Source organism: Notamacropus eugenii, chromosome 2 (genome assembly GCF_028372415.1).
Source record: "Notamacropus eugenii isolate mMacEug1 chromosome 2, mMacEug1.pri_v2, whole genome shotgun sequence".
Lineage (NCBI taxonomy): Eukaryota > Metazoa > Chordata > Mammalia > Diprotodontia > Macropodidae > Notamacropus > Notamacropus eugenii.
The window spans coordinates 402,567,458-402,589,173 of NC_092873.1; the positions used below are offsets into that span (position 1 = coordinate 402,567,458).

At 38.9% G+C, this 21,716-nt stretch overlaps 1 protein-coding gene across 3 annotated transcripts in view; it reads left to right on the forward strand.

Moving 5' to 3' along the window:
- Positions 1-21,716, forward strand: part of WDR64 (WD repeat domain 64) — a 169,839-nt gene that overhangs the window by 73,984 nt on the left and 74,139 nt on the right. For 2 of the 3 annotated variants that reach the window (XM_072647585.1, XM_072647587.1), the window contains exons 10-13: positions 2,028-2,167; positions 2,322-2,396; positions 16,721-16,847; positions 19,985-20,133. In XM_072647585.1, the coding sequence (XP_072503686.1) occupies positions 2,028-2,167; positions 2,322-2,396; positions 16,721-16,847; positions 19,985-20,133 (491 nt within the window). The remainder of the gene's footprint in view (positions 1-2,027; positions 2,168-2,321; positions 2,397-16,720; positions 16,848-19,984; positions 20,134-21,716) is intronic. The other variant, XM_072647586.1, reaches the window with a different exon arrangement.

The following is a 21,716-nucleotide window of genomic DNA, read 5'->3' on the forward strand; positions in this document are numbered from 1 at the left end:
ACATACTTATTTCTCTTCCCCTTCCTCCATTCTAGGATAGTGAGTGTGAGAATAGAGAGGAGGGGATACATACAAAAAAGTTAGTAAAGTTTTGGAGATGGAATTGACAGAACTTATTGACAATAGATTGTCTAATCAGATAGCTATTTCTGGATAGGGGAACGTGTGAGGTGAGACATGGAGGGACACCCATGGAGGGAATTATTTGTGACTAGGGTACACGTATAAAAGTGTCCACGTGTGGCAGAGCAACTCATTAATGACTCTTATTCTGTGGGGTCATTGGTATATTCTAATGATGTCACCAAGTGTGTTCTTGCTAGGTTCCTAAGTGTGGCACAGAGACCCTGCATCCATAGTAGTAGTGGAATTAAACTTAAAAGTATGTTGGTAATGAGACACACAAAAGATACCTATGTAGCAAACTCATAACTCCTGGCAGTCCATGGTCTAGACTCTCTTTATGGAATGGTATTGCACCTTACCTTGGATAAGGAACAGGCTGTTCAAGCAGACTCAGAGAATCTGCTCCTTCCTTGAGGACATGGCCACAGTATTCCTTTCTGTTATGACTTGGTATATCCCCAGAAGCTGTCTCCTTCCTTAAAAGTCTGTCTCTGTATCCATGGCTGTCTTTGGATATGTGTTGTCCCTAGGTTCCTGACTGGATTCATTGTCACCTACCGTTCAATAGCTCTGATGACATTGTTGAAGGCAGGGGAAGAGAGGAGAATGTCTCCCCCTTAGATACATTCTATGTACCTATTTATATTGTAGCAAGGTAGTACAGTAGATGGAGAATCACAAAGATGTGAGTTCAGATCTGGTCTTGGACACTTTCTAGCTGTGTGACCCTGGGCAAATCACGTAACCTTTGTTTGCTTCAGTTTTCTCATCAGTAAAATGGGGATAGATAATAAGGGCACCTGCCTCCCAGGATTTTTGTGAGAACCAAATGAGTAACTTAATTTTTATAATGTAATAATTATAAAGTACATAGTGCTTGGCGTATAGTAAATATATATATGCTACATATATGTAGGAAGTGTATATAGCAAATAGTATATAGTATGTGGCATATCGTAATATATAAATTACATATATGTTATATATATAGCTCTCATCATTACTATTTGATGTTAGTATAATATAAAGGATATAGTCTCCCTGAACGCAGAGAGTATTTTTGCCTTTCTTTCATGGCTAGCACAGTGCCTAAAACGCAGAAAGTGCTAAGTAAATGTGTGCAGGTTGGATGATAGCGTGTGTGACTATACTGTTACGCTGTTGGAAGAAAATCCCTTAGCTCCTACTTTACATTTGGTAATTACATTCTGGGCTTTCTGGGATTACATTAATTGTGCAAGGGTGGGAAATCTTTCCTTATGTTAAAATAATTCTTGATAGATGGAGATTGGATAGTGTTTTTTTTGGAGAGGGAGGTGCTTAGGTTTTTTGTTCTGTTTGGTTTGCTTTTATATGAGGAGAAAAGTAGTTCCATTCTTACAGAATATGTTTTTAAATGTCATCATTATTTTAGAGAAGATATATAGGGCAATACCAATTCAACAAAGGTTTCATGTAGCCAGTAAATTTTTTTGAGAGTGTTCCATGTTCCTGAGAGACTAACTTCTCTTGAACATGTGTTTCAAATAAGAAAGCATTGGAATAAGAAAAAAACTATGACAGCAAGTATTTATATGTAATAGCTATGTGCAATTTTTGTAAAACTGTCATTATATGAGATATTATATCATATTACATGACCTATTATAACATTATACATTATAATATTATATGTTGTGTTATATATTATGCATAGGTGTTATTATAGGTGTTGAAGTTAAAAGAATGGGTTAGAAATCTGTTAGCAGGTAGAAAGCTAATTAAAGGATGTTCCTGGGAGGAAGTCAACCAGGAATTAAAATAGATATGTTTGGGTACAAAAGAGGGAGGAGAAACTTTCTGAATTCTGTCAATCACTTTTTTTTTTCACATAAACAAATTATTTGTATCCTAATTTTCAGGAGATGACAAAATCCTCCGATTATGGCATCCCAATATCAGCACCAAGCCGGTAGGGAAACTCGTTGGACATATGTTCAGTATTACAGAACTTGTTACAAATGAAAAAGATCAGCATGTGATCAGCCTATCTTCTGCAAAGGTAAAAAAAAATTTTTTTAAATGTTTTTCAATCAATGATATAGTGAGAAATCTAGGAGATTCATCTTTTAGAGTTTGGGTAGTTACTCAAATAATCATGTCAAAAAATAATACCCCTCTGTGCTTTCATGTCTTCTAACATGATGGGAAACTAGGTGGCATGGTGGACAGACTTGGAGTCAGGAAGAACTGGGTTCAAATCCTGTCTCAGGCACTTACTAACTATCTGGGTAAGTCATTTGAATTTTCTTAGTCTGTTTCTTCATTAGTAAAAGGGGATTAATTCCAATTTATGTTGCTGTTCAGTGGTTTTTCTTTCAGTCATGTGTGACCCTTTATGTCCCCATTTGAGATTCTTGGCAGATACGAAAATGGTTTGGCTTTTTCTTCTCCAGCTCATTTACAGATGAGAAAACTGAGGCAAACAGGGTTGAGTCACACAGCTAGTAAGTTTCTGAGGCCAGATTTCAACTCAGGAAGATGAGTTTTCCTTACTCTAGGCCTGGCACTCTATCCATTGTATCACCTAGCTTCTATAACAACACTGACAACTCTTTTAGTATTGTCATCAAATAATCAAATGGATCTATCAACTCATCAATCTGGAAATTTCCTCTAATAATACTTATTACAGACCATTCATACCTGTCTATTCCATGTGACTCTGGTCTATGTCTTTACTTGTGATCATTTGAGTCAAGTTATAGAGAACATCCAGAGTAGAGCAGCCAGGTGGAGAGGCCAGATAAAGGAACTGGAAATGTTGAGGGTGAAGAATAAAAGCCTGGAGGGTGGGGTGAGGCAGAGGTTGAAGGTGACAGCTTATCTTCAAGTACTTTGAAAATCTTTTAGATGGAAGAGGGATCTATAGTTTATTCAAACCCCATAGGACAGAAATAATAATAGCACTGGTTGGATATATAAGAACAATTTAGAAAGAATTTAGTCTTGATCTAAGAGAAATATTCTGACAATGAGAAATATCTAAATGAACAATGTACTGCTTCAAGGGACAGTGGATTTCTCCTTGCTCAAAGTCTTCAAGAAAAGGCTAGGTGACTAATTTTAAATTGTGCTGTTATAGTGGGTAATTTCTTCAAGTCTGATTTGGACTAGCTGATCAATGAGATTCTTTCCAACTCCGAAATTCTCTGAATGTGATTCTGGATTACCACTTGGTGGTGATATCACAGAGGAGAATCCTATTTAGTCATGGTTTAGATTAAATCTGTAACTGAGGTCCCTACTAACTCTGAAAATTCTAGTGCCTTCCCTCTGTTAATGATTTCCTATTTGTCCTGTATATAGTTTGATTTCTATATTGACAATCTGATGATATCTACGTGTAGAGTCACCTTTTGGGTTGTTGAAAAGGAGTGTTCAACCTGGAGCCAGCTATCCTGGAAAAAGAAGTCAAGTGGGTCTTCAGAAGAATTGCTAACAATAAGGTTAATAAAGGTACAGCTGAGTTATTTAAAATCTTAAAAGATGATAAAGTTAAACTTTAACTGTTAAAGTGCTGTAAATTTGGAAAACTCAACATTGGTCACTGGATTGGAAAAGATCACTTTACCTCTCAATCCTAAAGACAGACAATGCCAAGGAATGTTCAGATTACTGAAAAAATGTGTTCATTTTACATGCCAGCAAAGTTATGCTTAAGATTCTGCAAGTTGGTGGATAGAGCACTAGCTCTGGAGTCAGGAGGACCTAAATTGAAATCTGACCTCAGATACTTACTAGCTAGGCTTCATCGATATATGAATTGAGAATTACCTGAAGAGCAAGCTGGTTTTCAAAGAGGAAGGAGAACTAGAGACCAAATTGTAACATTCACTGGATTATGAAGAAAGCAAGGGACTTCCAGAAAAACATCTACTTCTGCTTCACTGATTACGCTAAAGCCTTTGTGTGAATCACAACAAAATATGGCAAGTCCTCAAAGAGATGGGAGTACCAGATCATTTTATTTGTCTCCTGAGGAACCTGTATGTCGGCCAAGAAGCAACAGTTAGAACCAAACATGGAACAGCTGATTGGTTTAAGATTGGAAAAAGAGGACAACAAAGCTGTATATTATCACCTTATTTTTTAACTTATATGCAGAGTACATCATGTGAAATGCCACACTGGGCAAATTAAAAGCCAGAATTAAGGTAGTTAGGAGAAATATCAAAAATCTGAGATATGCAATGATACTACTTTGATAGCAGAAAAGGAATTAAGATGGGGGTGAAATAAGAAAATGTAAAGACTGGCTTGAAGCTTAACATTAAAAAATAATATCTTGACAAGTGATCCAGTCACTTCCTGGCAAGTAGGGGGAGGAGAAATGGAAGCATGTCAGATTTTATATTCTTAGGCTTTATATTCTTTATATTCTTAGGCTCAACGATCCCTGAAGATGGAGACAGCAACCATGAAATTAAAACTCTTGCCTCTTGCAAGGAAAACTATGGCAATTGTGTACAGCATACTAAAAAGCAGAGACATCACCTTGCCAACAAAGGTCTTTATGGTCAAAGCTATGGTTTTTCCAGTAGCAGTTTATGACTGTGAGAGATGGACTATAAGAATAGCTGAGCATTGCACAATTGCTTTGAATTATGGTACAGAAGAATTTTGAGAGTACCTTGGACAGCAAGATCAAATCAGTCAATAATTAAATTAATTCAGGCTCTTCACTGGAAGGTCAAATACTAAAGCAGAGATTTAAATACTTTAACACAATTAAAAAGATAGGACTCATCAGGGAAGCCCCTGATATTGGGAAAGATTGAAGACAAAAGGAAAAATGGATGGCAAGAGGATGAGATTATTTTAATAAATCATATAAGAAATAGGTGAAGAGAGCTTGAGGGTCTTGGCTGTTTGAAAGGAAAGAAGAGGACATATATATGAGATGTTGTTGACAAGATATGGAAACTGAATGGATGTTGGGGGATGGAGGTAGAGTGAGACTGAAAAGCTGAGAATGACAAAGAGGCTGAGAATCTGACTGAATTTTGTGGAGCCCTACCCAAAAAAGGAAGTTCAAAGAAAGGGCTGCATTTGGAGAGAAAATCCCTTTGCTTAAGAAAAAGAGAGGAATAGTTGATTCAGAGTCCAAGAAGCATGAGGAGGCACAGAAAGTGCCTTATCCACTGTGCATAAGAGACACAGATGATGGTTTGGTCAAGTGTTTAAAAGGAGCCTGAGGCCAAAGCTTGGTGTGGGTCCAAGACAATATGTCTTAGGTCTGGGAAGCTTCTTATTTAAGCATACAACACTTCATCTCCTGATTCCCTGCCTTTTTAATTGCTGAACCCCATGCCTGAAATCCTTCTCTTTTCACCTCATTTCCACCTCCACCTCTACCTTCTGGCTTCTTTAAAGTTTCTGTTCAAATCCCGGCTTCTATAAGAGGCCTTTCCTGGTCCCTTCTTCCCCCTACCCAAAACTCCATCCCTTAACAGCTACTACCTTCCTTCTGAAAAGTAGGTACTTTCCATTCACACTGCATATATGTTCTATGTCCTTAATTATTCACATATTGTTTCCCCATTAGCATGCAAGCTCCTTGAAGGTAGTTTTTGTCTTCATTGTATCCCTAGTGCCTAGGACAGATGCTTGATGATTGATTGACTATTGAATTTGTGATACGAACAGTATATCCAGTTTGAAATGGTTAGGTAGTTGATGATGAGGGATTGGAGCTCAGCAGAGAGAAAAGGGATGGAAATATAAACCTATGAGTCATCAGTACAGAGATAACATCTTTTGTCTCATTTTAATATTTCCCCATCTAACAGCTCTTTCCTCCTGACCTACAGACACGCTTATATCTCCTTTATCTTAAAAAACTAAAGGAAAAAAACTTCATTTAAGTCTGTCATTACTGGTAGCTGTAATCATCCTTCTCCTCTCTTCATTGTTCAAGTGTCCTTAGAAAGAGCAATTTACACTCGTTGCCTTCACTTCCTCATCACTCGCTTTTTGGTCCTGTAAAGTCTCAGTTCATGGTTCTAGAGAAGATGCTTTCTCAAAAATTCCTGGTGATCTCAACTAAATCAGAGGATTTTTCTCAGGCCTCACCCTCGTTAATCTTTCTGCAAGTCTTAACACTGTGGATTATTTCTTTTTCCTGTGTACTTCATCTTTTCTTCTGAAACAATGATGCCACTCTCCTAATTCTTTAATGAGTTTTGTTTGTTGGTTCCTCCCAGGCCCATATCCCTTTCCTCTAAAACCCTGTCACTTGAAGATCTCATCTGCCTCTGAGTTCAATCATCACCTCTACACAAATCCATACACTTATTCTTAGTGTCTCTCCTGAATCCCAATTCCACATCTCCATCTGGATATGCTGCTAGCATCTTAAATTCAACATGTCTGAAACCGAATCCATCGTTTCCTTCCATACATTTGACCCCCTCCAAATTTCCCTGTTTCTTTTATGGGGATTTCTCCATCATTCAGGTTTGTAAATTTAAGAGTCATCATTGACCATTCTCTCCATTGGACTTAGAGTCACTCTGATTAACTTAAGAGGCATTGCAGTGTAAGGTGAAAGCTCTAGGCTTGGAGTCAGGGAGTATTGATTCTCACACTTTTTAAGTAAAGCAGCTGAGCTGGTCTATATAAATCTGTTAGTCATAGAATTGTTTTGAAGGACAAAGGTTCTTCTACCAAGAGCTATCTACAGCAGAGGTATTATTATCACTTCACTGGTATAGACTGTAAGCTCTTTGAGGCCAGGGACTGTCTTTTGTCTCTTTTCATATTCCCCTTATTTAGCACAGTGCTTGGCACATGGTAGATGCTTAATAAATACTTGATTGGTTGGAATTGAAAAAAATGACTGCCTTCCCTTTTCATATGGAACTTTGTAGAATTTTTCACTAGCTGATCTGAAGATGGAGCTATTCATTTTAAAAAATGTAATAGGGAGGAAATCACCACAAAAAAGTGATTTTACTTTCGGAGACTTTGTTAGTCATTTCATTACAGTGTTTTATGCAAATTAGCAGTTTTTAAAGAGAGTCACTGACTAAGTAGATTGAAGATTTGCATTTGAGAAGAGATAACATTATTAGAAGAAATCATTTCTTGGTAGTTTCTTCACTTATCTCATCTGGCAGGAATCATGACAGTTCCAAAGTTTTAGTAATTGGACATTGTGGTATCACCATTTGGAATTATTTTGAATATTTCTTTTCCTTTTCCCTTCATGATTTGGCAAAGATGAAGGGATACTGTATGAGAATGAGCTAATGTTTTCTGATTCCACTCAGAACAGGGCCAGTGGGAACAGACTTAGAGAAAATTAAGCAGAAGGATTAGAACTTTGGGAAATCATTCCTGAAAGAAATACTTTTCAGACAATGGGACACATTTGTTATGCAAAGATATCCAGAGTTTCCTTTTCTATTTTTAAAAAAAATAAATTTGTTTATTTTTACACACATTTATAATGTCCCTCTCCACTACCTGCCTTCCCACAGTGAACAAAAACCAAATCAAAACAATGGAAAAACAAAAGCCTTAGAGATTCCTTCTCCAAAGATTTTAAAGAAATGGACAAACATAACCTTTTGTCGTAGTTATTATTATATCAAGAGACAGAAGAATAGACTACAAAAATCCCATCCTTCCCAATGAGTCCATAGAGGGAAGACTAAAGAAGGCTTCAAAAAATCTGCTGCTTTTCTAAACTTCTTCAGATAAGGAAGCTTGACCATGAGTCAAGTTTCAATTAATTTAGTTATTGCTTACTATGTGCTGGGTATTTTGTGAGAAATTCTGTTTACTTTTCGAACTGCATGGAGTAGGCTGAAATCATTCTCTTTTGTTACAGTTATGTGGTAAACAGTATTTCTTCTTCTGACAGTTAAATAATGACTGATTGCATTTCTATACATCAGTTCTACCAGCTGTGATAGAGCTGCCGTATCTGAAGGCGAATTGAAAATCATTGAGAAAATACAGACTGAACTGAAAACATTGTCCATTTTCATTTCACTAAACAAACTCCAAAGAACAATGGTTGGCAATGTTCCCAAGCACCAATTATACCCATTCTGGCCAGTTGTATAAAGATGAGGAAGTAGATGATTTACAACGAATAGTAAATAGATTGTTAGATGTCACTATTCCTCTCAAGATTTTCACTTTTTTAAAGAAAGACAGGGGGCGGAGCCAAGATGGCAGAGTAGAAAGATGCACATACACATAGCTCCGAACCCACAACCCACAGAACGGCTACAGGGGAGTAACTTACCGCGAATTCTGCACCCAGAGGCCACGGAATATTGGAGCGAGGGAGATTTCTGTTCCGGAGGGACCTGCAAACCTCTCGCTGGGGGTCCTTCGTGCTGCAGACTGGGCGCCGAGACTGGGAGCTGAGGGCAGCCCTGCAGCGGACGCGGCACCGGGAGGAAAAGATCCGAACGGGCTTCGGAGACGGGATCTCCAGCGGCCACGCGGGTCCCTCCACCCACAGAGGGACCTGCAAACCTCTTGCAAAAGGTCCGTCGCGCTGCAGACGCGGAGCCCAGCCCAGCCCAGACCTGCTGCAGCCAGGGCACCAAGAGAAACAGACCCGAGCAGGCTTCCGGGAAGGGATCTCCAGCGGCCGCACAAGTCCCTCCGCCCACAGGTGACGAGGGTCGGTGAGAGAGTCTCTTTGGCGGGTCGAGAGGAGAGTGGGGTGCCCCCATGATTTGGGCCCCCCCGGGAGGTAGAAGCTGAGAGGCAGCTGCAGAACGGGGCTCCCCAAGCAGGTGGGAGCCTGGATCGATTGTGGAAGGTCTGTGCATAAACCCCCTGAGGGAACTGAGCCTGAGAGGTGGCCCTGCCCTGACCTGACCACCTGAACTTAATTCTCACACTGAATAGCAGCCCTGCCCCTGCCAAAAGCCCTAAGGCTGGAAGCAGCATTTGAATCTCAGTCCCCAAAAGCTGGCTGAGAGGACCAGGAGGCGAGGTGGGTGTGAGGAGAATATTCAGAGGTCAAGTCACTGGCTGGAAAAATGCCCAGAAAAGGGAAAAGAAATAAGACTATTGAAGGCTACTTTCTTGGAGAACAGACATTTCCTCCCTTCCTTTCTGATGAGGAAGAACAATGCTTACCATCAGGCAAAGACACAGAAATCAAGGCTTCTATATCCCAGCCCACTCAATGGGCTCAGGCCATGGAAGAGCTCAAAAAGAATTTTGAAAATCAAGTTAGAGAGGTGGAGGAAAAACTGGGAAGAGAAATGAGAGAGATGAAAGAAAAGCATGAAAAGCAGATCAGCTCCCTGCTAAAGGAGACCCAAAAAAATGCTGAAGAAAATAACACCTTGAAAACTAGCCTAACTCAATTGGCAAAAGAGGTTCAAAAAGCCAATGAGGAGAAGAATGCTTTCAAAAGCAGAATTAGCCAAATGGAAAAGGAGATTCAAAAGCTCACTGAAGAAAATAGTTCTTTCAAAACTAGAATGGCACAGATGGAGGCTAAGGACTTTATGAGAAAGCATGATATCACAGAACAAAGAGAGAAGAATGGAAAAATGGAAGATAATGTGAAATATCTCATTGGAAAAACTGACCTGGAAAATAGATTCAGGAGAGACAATTTAAAAATTTTGGGACTACCTGAAAGCCATGATCAAAAGAAGAGCCTAGACATCATCTTTCATGAAATTATCAAGGAAAACTGCCCTGAGATTCTAGAACCAGAGGGCAAAATAAATATTCAAGGAATCCACAGAACACCGCATGAAAGAGATCCAAAAAGAGAAACTCCTAGGAACATTGTGGCCAAATTCCAGAGTTCCCAGGTCAAGGAGAAAATATTGGAAGCAGCTAGAAAGAAACAATTCAAGTATTGTGGAAATACAATCAGGATAACACAAGATCTAGCAGCTTCCACATTAAGGGATCGAAGGGCATGGAATAGGATATTCCAGAAGTCAAAGGAACTAGGACTAAAACCAAGAATCACCTACCCAGCAAAACTGAGTATAATACTTCAGGGGAAAAAATGGTCTTTCAATGAAATAGAGGATTTTCAAATTTTCTTGATGAAAAGACCAGAGCTGAAAAGAAAATTTGACTTTCAAACACAAGAATGAAGAGAACCATGAAAAGGTGAACACCAAAGAGAAGTTATAAGGGACTTACTAAAGTTGAACTGTTTACATTCCTACATGGAAAGACAATATTTGTAACTCTTGAAACATTTCAGTATCTGGGTACTGGGTGGGAGTACACACACACACACATGCACACACGCACACATACATAGAGACAGAGTGCACAGAGTGAATTGAAGAGGATGGGATCATATCTTAAAAAAAAAATGAAATCAAGCAGTGAGAGAGAAATATATTGGGAGGAGAAAGGGAGAAATTGAATGGGGCAAATTATCTCTCATAAAAGAGGCAAGCAAAAGACTCATTAGTAGAGGGATAAAGAGGGGAGGTGAGAGAAAAACATGAAGTCTACTCTCATCACATTCCACTAAAGGAAAGAATAAAATGCACACTCATTTTGGTAGGAAAACCTATCTCACAATACAGGAAAGTGGGGGACAAGGGGACAAGCAGGGTGGGGGGGATGATAGAAAGGAGGGCATGGGGAGGAGAATGCAATTCAAGGTCGACACTCATGGGGAGGGATAGGATCAAAAGAGAATAGAAGTAATGGGGGACAGGATAGGATGGAGGGAAATATAGTTAGTCCTATACAACACAACTAGTATGGAAGTCATTTGCAAAACTACACAGATTTGGCCTATATTGAATTGCTTGCCTTCCAAAGGGAAGGGGTGGAGAAGGAGGGAGGTAAAAAAGTTGGAACTCAAAGTGTTAGGATCAACTGTAATGTTCTTACCACTAGGAAATAAGAAATACAGGTAAAGGGGTAAAGAAAGCTATCTGGCCCTACAGGACAAAAGAGAAGACGGAGACAAGGGCAGAGAGGGATGATAGAAGAGAGAGCAGATTGGTCACAGGGGCAATTAGAAAGCTTGGGGGGGGAGGGGATAAAAGGGGAGAAAATTTGTAACCCAAAATTTTGTGAAAATGAATGTTAAAAGTTAAATAAAAAAAAAAAAGAAAGGCAAAACATTTGATTAGAAAGTGTAATGCGCCTTACAAGAGGACACATTGTCCCAGAATCAAGATTATAGCAGACCTGATCAGGAAAGACATCTGGTAAGATATGACTTGAACTGAGCCTTGAAGAAAAAGGTGTAGGGATCTCAAGATGTCGAGGAGATAGAGAATACTGAGCAAAACTGAGATTAGTTCTGAACTCTTTCAGTTTTCCTACTGTTCACAATTTATTTGTCTTTTTACTGCTTCTTTGAGAACACAATTGCCAGTAAAACTATGTCCAATTCCTATGCACCATGAAGCCTTAAAATTATTAGGAACACCATAAGATCATGGATGTGAAGGTGAAAGGACCCCAGGAATCAACTAATTCAAACTCCTCATTTTACAGTTGAGGAAACTGAGATCCAGAAATATTCCCAGAGTCATACAGGAAGGGCATGGCAGAGTTGGGATTTGAACCCCCGCTCTCTGACTCCAAATCTAACACTTTATCCACCTCACCACCCTGCCTCCCATACATGATAAAAACCAATAGGAACATCTTCCCATAGCTGGTTACTGTCTCCATCATATCCAGACACCCCAGTCTGATGAATGCTTCTGCATCATTGTCATAACATTTTAAGATTTACAAAATACATCTCCCCACAAAAATACTGTGAGAGTGAATAATTTCAGTTTTATTATCCTCATTTTACAAATAAAGAAAATAAGGTGCAGAGAAGTTAAACGATTTTGCACATGGTCATTGCAATGGACATCTGATTGTCTGAGGCATGCAGGTCTGTTAAAGATGTCCCTGTGTGCTGTCTGGTATTCTACTCCACATCTCCTCAAAGTGTCCATTCATATGTCCTTCAAGGATTCAATCAGGAGAACAAAGAGAAATCTAGCTCTACATCTGCCTGATCGCCCTACTCTTGGGATGATAGTATATACACATGCCATTGCTCTTTAAATAAAACCTGACACCCTGTATCTTTTAACCATTCTCACCAATAACGAGAAGAGACAGATTTATATGGATCAGATTACATAAAATGAAGCATGTAAGCATCAGTGTTAACCCTTCCCTTTGTTTCATGTGAAATAAAATCATAAAATCATGGCTCTTGACTTCAACAAATGAAGAAATAGAGGGTTAAAGCAATTAGCCAAACTCTCAAGGCTAGTTACTGCTAGAGCTGGGATGGATTCCTACCTCCTAGTCCTCACCTTTTTGTAATCTATCATATTATTATAAAATCAAAATTTTTTTGCAGAACAACAACAGTCAGTGCTCTCTGACATGCTATCAATGAAGCATGCACCCCACCTGCCATTGTGCAACCAAACATCAGAGTACTCTTGGGTAGCAGGCCAGTTCTTGGGTACCTCTGTCTGCCTCTCAGTGAGCTTGCTGCCGTTCATCTCTTGGCGACGCCACTTTGTGGGGGATGTTTCTTTTCCCTCGTTAATCTAGGTCAATGTAGATTATCCAATCAGATCATGTTTTGGGTCCCACCCTACTTTGAGGGTACACTTCTCTTTGTTCCTTACCTCACTATGGCCTCATTAGGGAGACTTCAGAGAGGAGATTGGATCTGAGCTACATCTTGAAGGACACAAAATGTGGAGTGGAAGGTGAGGACATTCTAAGGGAAGGATGCTGGCTCCTCTGGAGGCATGTGTTCATAGCCCACTCCTCATATCTGTCTTTAAAGGAAGATAGCATGGTTGGATAGAAAGAGCCTTGACATTGAAATTATATGACTTGGGGATCAAATCACATCTCTGATGAGTAGTGGTTATGACTACATGGTCTTAGGTAAATCACTTATGTTCCTTGAACCTCTGTTTGTTCATCCGTAAAATGAGAAGGAGAGATTAGATGGCCTCTGAGATCCTTTCCGGCTCTAGACCTATGATCCTAAGACTTGTGGTTTCCTAGGAGAGGGAACAACATTAACAAGGCACAGCTGTGAGAATGATCATGGTGTATGATGGGAACAATAAGGAGACTGGACTGACAAGAATAGACTAGTCATGCTGAGCAGTAATGAGAAATAAAGTGGGATAAGCAGGGTGGAAGCAGACTACAGAGAACTCTGTCTGCTAAGCAGAAGAGGCTTACATTTGAATCAGTGGGTAGCAGAATGACAGAGCAGAGGGAAAGAATAAAATGAAGTGAATGAATTTTTAATGGACCAAGTTTTGGGAATTTTGCATTTTTCTAACCATAAGCCAGGAACAATGAAATTAGACAATAAAAATAAGGATTGGGGGTTTCCACAATGGGTTTAGCAAAAGCTTGGGGGTGGGACAAGTGTGTTTAAGATAGCAGGGAGGGCAAAGCCAAAAGAGTAGCTCCTAGGGTCAAGTGTGGGCTAAAAGCTCAAAGAAGTCAGGATCACGGCTAATGGACTGGACGAAGCTAGAGGACTTCAATAGTTCTAGAACCCACTGTACAAGGATTAAGTCAGATTGAGGAGAATCCTAAGCCTTTGGTTATAGGACAGTCAAAGTTCTATACCCTGTCAAAATCACAGATCCTTCACGCATCCACATAATGACTTTTTTTAAAACTAGTTAAAACTTGATTTATCCAACTTATCAACATGCATTTATTAAGTTTAGACTCTGAGTCTGACACTGTATTAGTTAATATAGCATACTAAGAAGTTTATGGCCCTAGCCTTGCCCCCAGAAAAGCCATTTAGCTGGAGAGTCATGCGTACAAAAAATGAATGAGAGCTGTCAATAATACATATACACATGTATGTTGCATATGTAATATGTGTGTATGTACAAATATAGACAAAAAAGGAAGGAAACAAGCATTTGCTAAGTACTTACTGTGTGCCAGACACTATATTAAACACTTAACAAATATTTTCATTTGAGCCTCGCTATAACCCTAGGAGATAAACTCTATTATTATTCCCATTTTATAGCTGAGGAAACCGAGGTGATCCGGGGTTAGGACACCTGTCCAGGGTCACACAGCTAGTAAGTGCCTGAGGCTAGATCTGAACTCAGGTATTCCTCCAGATACAATGTTCTAGGCTCTGCGCCACCTACCTGCTATGTATGTGTGTGGGGGGGGGGGGAGGTGTAAAATCAAATACATGAATTCTATTCACCAGTGTGAGTTGTAATCCATCTATAAATGATCAGATAAGTCTTAGAGCTGCCTGAGGCTCAAGTGACTTGCCCATGGTCATACAGCTAAGAAGTAATAGACTTTCCTTTAAGGACCATCTCAGTTACCACTACCTATGTGAATACCCCTTTCAGAGTAAAAAGTGATGTCTTCTTCCCAAATTTCTCCTAACATTTTGCCTGGACCTCTTTGCCTCTATCTCATTTTTATTTACATCAACTATTTTTGTACATATAAACATAGACTTAGAGCTGGAAGGTTCCTTGGCATAAGAAATTAAATGAGAATTTGGGAGGAGTTTTATGGAAGCTGGAGACAATAAGACTAGCAGATAACAGAAAAAGTTTAGAAACTCAGAAATGAATAAAATCTATGTATAGTATAATATCAACCCAAATTTTACAATAAGGTACTGTGAATACCTCATAAAAGAGAAAGAAAAATTCAGACTACATCTCTCATATGAAAGCAGGACCAAAAAGTTTTACATGGATTTTCCAGATTGCTGGAGGGCTTCACCCATAACCCCTGCAATGTAGAGGGGAGAACTATACCTTACTCCCCTTGGTACACTCTGTGGTCCAATCAAAGTGGTCTAACTGTTTCTCCCTCATGCCATTTCATGTTCTATGTCTCTGGGCCTTTTTAATGACTTACTTCCATGCAGGGAAGGTACTACTTCCTCACTTCAATCTCTTAGAATCTTTTGCTTCCTTCAAAGTTCCCTTCATGCACTATTCCCTACATGAGATTTTTCCTGAACCCACAGTTTCCAGTACCTCCCCCTCCAAAATTTGCCTTGTATTTGCTCTACATGTTGTCTGCTGGATAGTGTAAGTTTCTTGAGAGTAAGAACTGATTCAATTCTATATTGATTATTTTATCTCTTTCCTCATTATGCAAAATCAGGGGGTTATAGTAAAAGACTTCTACAGTCCTGCAAGCTCTACGGATGCCTAGAAGAGTACTGTTCAGTTATTTCAGTCATGTTTGACTCTTCATGACCCTATTTGGGATTTTCATGGCAGAGATACTGCAGGGGTTTGCCATTTCCTTCTCCAGCTCATTTTATAGACAAGAGAACTGAGGCAAACAGGGTTAAGTGACTTGTCTAGGGTGTAACAGTAAGGGCCTTGACATATACAGGAGGGTCTGCTATCACAGGTTCTTTGATCTGTTTTTCTAAAAGGAAAGGCAACTTATGAGGAGTCAACAATCACTTTAATGAAGCACATATATCATTCACTTAGTTCAGGGGAAAGAGTCAGCACCCTGAACTTCAGAGGGAATACAGAGAAATCAAAGTCAACAGACAGGCTTCCAACTGTCTGACGGATTAAGAGATATTTAACTGTCTGACCATACACACAGTTACCAGAGAGAGAAGCACTAATATCTGGGTTTTCAAAACTGAAGGGGCTCCTTAGCGGCTGCCCAGAATCTCATCTGGCCAAATAAACACTTCCAATGAGTAAGCCCCAAAGTAATACCTGACCTCAGAGTCTTTATAGACTTTTTACAGCCAGAGACCATCACAATCCTTGAGAACCAGTGCCTCATTAGAAAATTAACAAAAGGTATGGGCCTTCCTACAAATCTTCCTTAGTCAAATTCTTCTTAATGGGCAGGCCCATTGAAGGGTGGGGAAGATCTTCCCATTAAGAAGCAAAATTATATTAACAATAAGCAGAAATGCATTATCAATACACAGGGTTACACAGCTAGCATTCTGAGGTCAGATTTGAACTGAGGAAGATGAGTCTTCCTGACTCCAGGCTCATCACTCTATCCGCTGAACCACCTATCTGTCCAGCAGGTACTTAATAAATATTTGCTAATTGATCCAACCTCTTTATTTTACAGCTGTGCTTATAAAACTTGCTGCCTAGAGAAGTAATGGAATTTGAATCCTGGTCTCCTGGCTTAAAATCTACATATCACACTATTGTGAATGTCTTTTTCCACCTTCCCTTCCCATTACAATGTAAGCTCCTTGAGAGATGGGTGTATGTATTATGTCTCTTTTTAGATCCTTAGCCCCAAGCACATTGTCCTATCTATTTATCTATCTATCTGTCTGTCTTTCTGTCTGTCTGTCTATCTATCTATCTATCTATCTATCTATCTATCTATCTATCTATCTATCTAGAACATGCTTGTTGAATTGAATTCATATAAAAAGATCTGAACTGGAGTAGGACATATCTATGGGTCATCATTTTAACTCTTTGCTGCAAGATTTATAAGGTCTTATTTCAGACTCCGAAAATCATACTATATATTCCTTTAAATAGAAAAAAGTTAAGTATTATATGCATTTCTTTCCCAGGTTTTTAGAGTATGGGATATACAAACTCTTTCACTGTTACAAGTTTTCCACGACAGTCAAGGAGGACCAGGGGACATGCAGATCTATGCAATGATATTTGATTACAACCATGGCATGCTTGTTACAGGTCAGTGTGTTCAGTTAGCTGTTGATGAGGCCCTTTCTACGTTTTAAAAATCTCTTTTACATGGGCATTTATATATTAGATAAGGAGGAAAACTGGAGAAAGGGTTTAATGGTCAACATTTGGTAGCTTTAAGTCATTTCAAGTCGATATTTATATCTGATTCCCTACTCCTCTTCTACAGGTAAGGAATGGGCTAGTAGGTTGGTGGGATGGTGGGTAGAATTGTTTTTCTTTGAAAATGCCTCTGGGATATTCATGTTGCACCATGGTCTGAGTTGCAACAGAGAAGAGCCATGGATTCTGCTGGCACATAAAAAGCAGCATTCAGGCAGTCCACACAGTTCTACTTCCTCTTTCTGAAGAGGGAGTAATGAGGTTCCTCTCTTAACAGCTGCACAGGCAAACTGAGTTAACAAGCACTTCACTCAACAATTCGTTTCTGTACCTTCTTTGTGGGTACCCAGCCCCAGTGCAGGCACTGGACCATTTTTTTTTCTTTTGCCCTTGAGGCCAAAGGCCTTATAGCTAATGAGGACTTTGGCCTCAGTCTTTTGAGGTTACCATTGAAAAAACTGAAGCCACACTCAAGGAAGAAGAATCCCTTCTAGAAAAGGCTGAGCGCTATTAGTAAAGATGGACTTTAATGGTTAACAAATAGTAAAGTTGGGAGTTCCTTAATGAAGCCTAAACATGCAGTGCATTTCCTAAGTATTTCCCCCTCTGACCAGCAGCTGTGAGTTGCCAGCAGGGAAGTCACTGAAAAATCATTGCCTTCTCTGGTGACACTTTCACTTTTCTGGTGACAGAGGATGTTTTTCTCACGTCTGTCTTCTCTGAATTTTTAAAGAGATCTTTGTTGAGCTATAGTAATTTCACATAATACTTGATATCAGGGATAAAAATAGATCATTTTTCACCCCTTGGAACAAAATTCAGTTCCAGAATAATCTCATTAAATTTTAAACCAGCTTTCCACTATGTTCCCTCCCCTAAAAAATAATACAGTAATAACAGCATGCCATTTTCCTTCTCTTTGTGCTAGTCTGCATCTGTAACCACCTAGCTATGCATTTCAGGACCATTTATCATCATAGTAGCTAGGGTCTCAGGCAGCAGAATATCTGGAGGGAAGGAGTAAGAGAAAAGGCTGCTTTCTCTTTGTACAGGTCTGCTAGAATATGTTCATTTTTTTTGTGATTGCTGAGAAACACAATTGTGAACATAGCTTAGTAAAATATCAACAACAGTGTTTTAAGGTTTGCAAAGCACTATTCATACAATTAATAAGAAGCAAAGCTGGGATTTACCCAGATCCTCACACTCCAAATCCAATACCCTGGCTAAGTGATTTTGTCTAATGTCACATACTTAATTAGCTGCAGAGGTAGCTCGAACACAGAAACAAAAAAATGAGTTGTCTGTGGATTTGTGATCCCATTTCTGCAGCTCATTGCATGACTTGAAGACAAGCCACACACTTAAGCTCAGTTTCCAAATGGAGAATCTAACCTAATTCACTGTAATAATTTGGAAATGAATTTATTTAGTACTAGCATAATGCTTAATAATGTTCCACTGCTTTAGAATCATCATGATTAGCTATAGTTAGTAAGATCATGTTTTAAGAGTTCTTTAAGAAAGTCTTTTATAAATACTAATGCCATTCATCAAATAAAAACTTCCATATAGCAGAGTTGACAGTCACCATTTATACTTTGCATCATCATGGTGAAAATAAAGCAACACAATATTACAGAGGAAAAAAATAAACGAGCAAACAAGAATCAGTAACCAAAGAGAAATTAATGAGGCTAAAATGGACTGCTTTTCTCTGTTTAAACCATGTTCAGCTCATTTGTCAGAAAATTCCTTGAAGGTAGCAACTCCATTTAAGCCTCATTTTTTTCAAAGGATTAATCATAACCATCTCATGGATTGGCTATTTTTAACCACAGCCCTATGTGATTTCATGCCACAATTTCCCTCCTAGTTCTTCACTTCTCTAACTACTCTTTCACTCCCTACCAGTCATTAAACATCCTAAATGTGTCCTTCAAGGCTGTTTTTGGCCCTCCATATGAGCTCCCTATAAAGCTCCCAGGGCTGCAGTTATCAGCTTTATAGATAACTCTCAGAAAAACACTGTCAACCCTGATCTCTCCCTAGAACTACATTTCCAAAATACCTCTACTGCTCTCCATTTAGATGTCCCGCTGACACTCCACACTCAAATATCTGAAATACTCAATATCTTCTATCCAAAACCTTCCCCTGCTTGTAACTTCCGACCTCTGTTGATGGCCTCATCATCATCTCCCAGTCAACGAGGCTTAAATTCTCAGTTATCTTTGGCTTATCTCTCTTCCTCAATGCTGACATCTAGTCAGATACCAAATACTCTAGATTCTTCCTCCATATCTCTTCTATCCATTCCTTTCCTTCATCTCTCCCTACTATCAAGCAAGTTCCTTATTCCTCCCTATCATACAAATGTAATAGTTCCCTAAGTCACCTTGCTGTCTCTAGTTTCTACTTTCTCCATTTATCTTCAATATTTCTGCTGATGTAATCTTCCTAATATATCAATTGGATCACAACATTACTTTGCTTAAAACCTTGTTATTCCCCACTGTTCACAAATAAAACATAAGGTCTGCATCCTGACATCCTTTTACAATCTGTCTCTCCCTATCTGACCTGCTTTATCTCATACTCCTTCTCTTTCTATAGTTTCCAGTCTAGGCAGAAAAGACTATTTTTCAGCCCTCATTATTGTTCCTATCTCTGCAATCTTCCTCACATCAACTCCCTTTAGCTGGAAGTATTCTATCCCACCTTAAATGTCTCTCATATTCTTAAAACCTTCCCTTTGTGCTTCTCACGTTTTACCTTGCCTCATGGTTGTTTGAACATGTGTTCATCCTTCACCGTTAAATTGTGAGCTTCTTGGGGATAGGAATTTTATTGTATCTTTGTATTTCTACCACCTAAGGATGCCTTACACATAATAGATGCTTAAAAATGTTTGTTTAAATATTTATTAAATTAAATTATTGTTTTATGTTTTACTAAATTTATTGTTATTCATTAAATTTTATTTTTGTTAAAATATTAATATTTTCCTCTTTCCATACCAGGATCAAGTGTTATTGACATGTATCCTTTGACTCGGATGATACAAGATACAAAACAGATCCCACATAGTCATGACCGAGACATCAATGTCATGGTTTATAATAGAACTTTTCACCAGTTGCTCACTATCTGCTCTGAATCTGTCATCAAAGTAAGTACAAATTAGGTTCCTCCAACAAAAAAAGGGCAAACCAAGAGGAAACTTCTTTTCCCACAGAAAAATTATTGAATAACTTGGCGAGAGTAGTGGTGTTTATGATATAAGCCTGCATTTCTGGAACTATTTTTGTTCTTTTATATTTCCAAGGAAAATAGATAATCTATAAAAAGCAGACCTCTCCAATCTGAGTAGCATGGTGACTCCTGTCAGTATGTTGAACTGGGTCAATGCAATTTTTGCCAACCGCAGTAGGTAGTTCAAATGGATAAATTAAAGATGAGGAGAGCTGGTCTACATTTGAACTTATTTCTTACACACTGGCTTTGTCAGTGCCCTCATATGACTTAGATGTATTATTTGCACATGAAAATTCAATTTATGATTAGGATGATTGATGAGGTTTGGAAGTCATAGCAACAAAAGTTTGTCTCAAGTGTGGCAGGGCTTTCAGTTTTAAGAAAAAAGTCAGACTCATTCCATGTTATTCCATAGGCATTTAAAAAGTGAAGACCGACGTTGCAGAATAATGAATTATTTATGTGACCTAGGAAGATTTCTTCTCTCTTATGTTTGTTTCTGAATTCGAATATTTCTCCATATGAGATGGACAAAACTTGAAATAGCCTTTGGAAACACATTATGTAGACTTCTAACTTCTTGTGAAGGTTGTTTCCACGAAGCATATTAATGTAATTCCTCCACATACTGCTTTCATAGGGTTATTCCTAAGGCCCTACTGACTTTTTAGCCTTTGGGAGAGGCAAGAGTGTTCAAGCCATTTCACCAAACATTTATTTATTAGGAGTGGGAAAAGTAGGGTGGCAGAATGGGATAACAGAAAAGTTCTATTTTGAAAGTCAGAAGATCTAGATTAAAATACGGATTCTAACACTTGTTACCGGTTTGACAATGGTCCAGGCTTTCAGCCTCTCTATGTTTCAATTTTCCTTTGTGTGAAATGGAGATAATAATATTTGAACTGTTTTACAGGGTTCTACTGAGTCAGCCAACCCTCATTTATTAAGTACCTATTATGTACCAGGCACTGTGTTAAGCACTGGTAAGCCTGACCTTAATGTGCCATATAAATCTAAGTTGTGATTACTTGATTTTTGAGTTTGAAATGTTGAAGATTTGTTAGGACCACATTCTTCATAGAGTATGGACAATTTCTACATGTGTCTAGTAATCTCCTTAGGCTGCCTGTGCATGCCTACAGATAAATTCTAGGTAGCACTGGTTTCTCAATAGAAAAGGATGATAGAGTTTGAGTTGAAAAGGACTCATCTAGTCCAACCCCTTCATGACACAGATGAGAAAGCTGAGGACTAGGAGGTTTAAGTTAGCTGTTCCAGGTTACACCAGTAGTTTGTATTAGAGACAAAGAGGTCTTTTACTGGGAAAAACAAGGAAACATCCCATAGATGAGTTGTCAACCCTTATGGGTTGGAACCTGCTATTCTTTAAGGTGAAAATGGATGCCCGTTAAGAACAGTTACTCCAAGTATAATTCTGGTGGAAAAGCTTGGGTTGGGCCAGTACAACTGAGGTACTGCTTCATATGGGTTTTCATT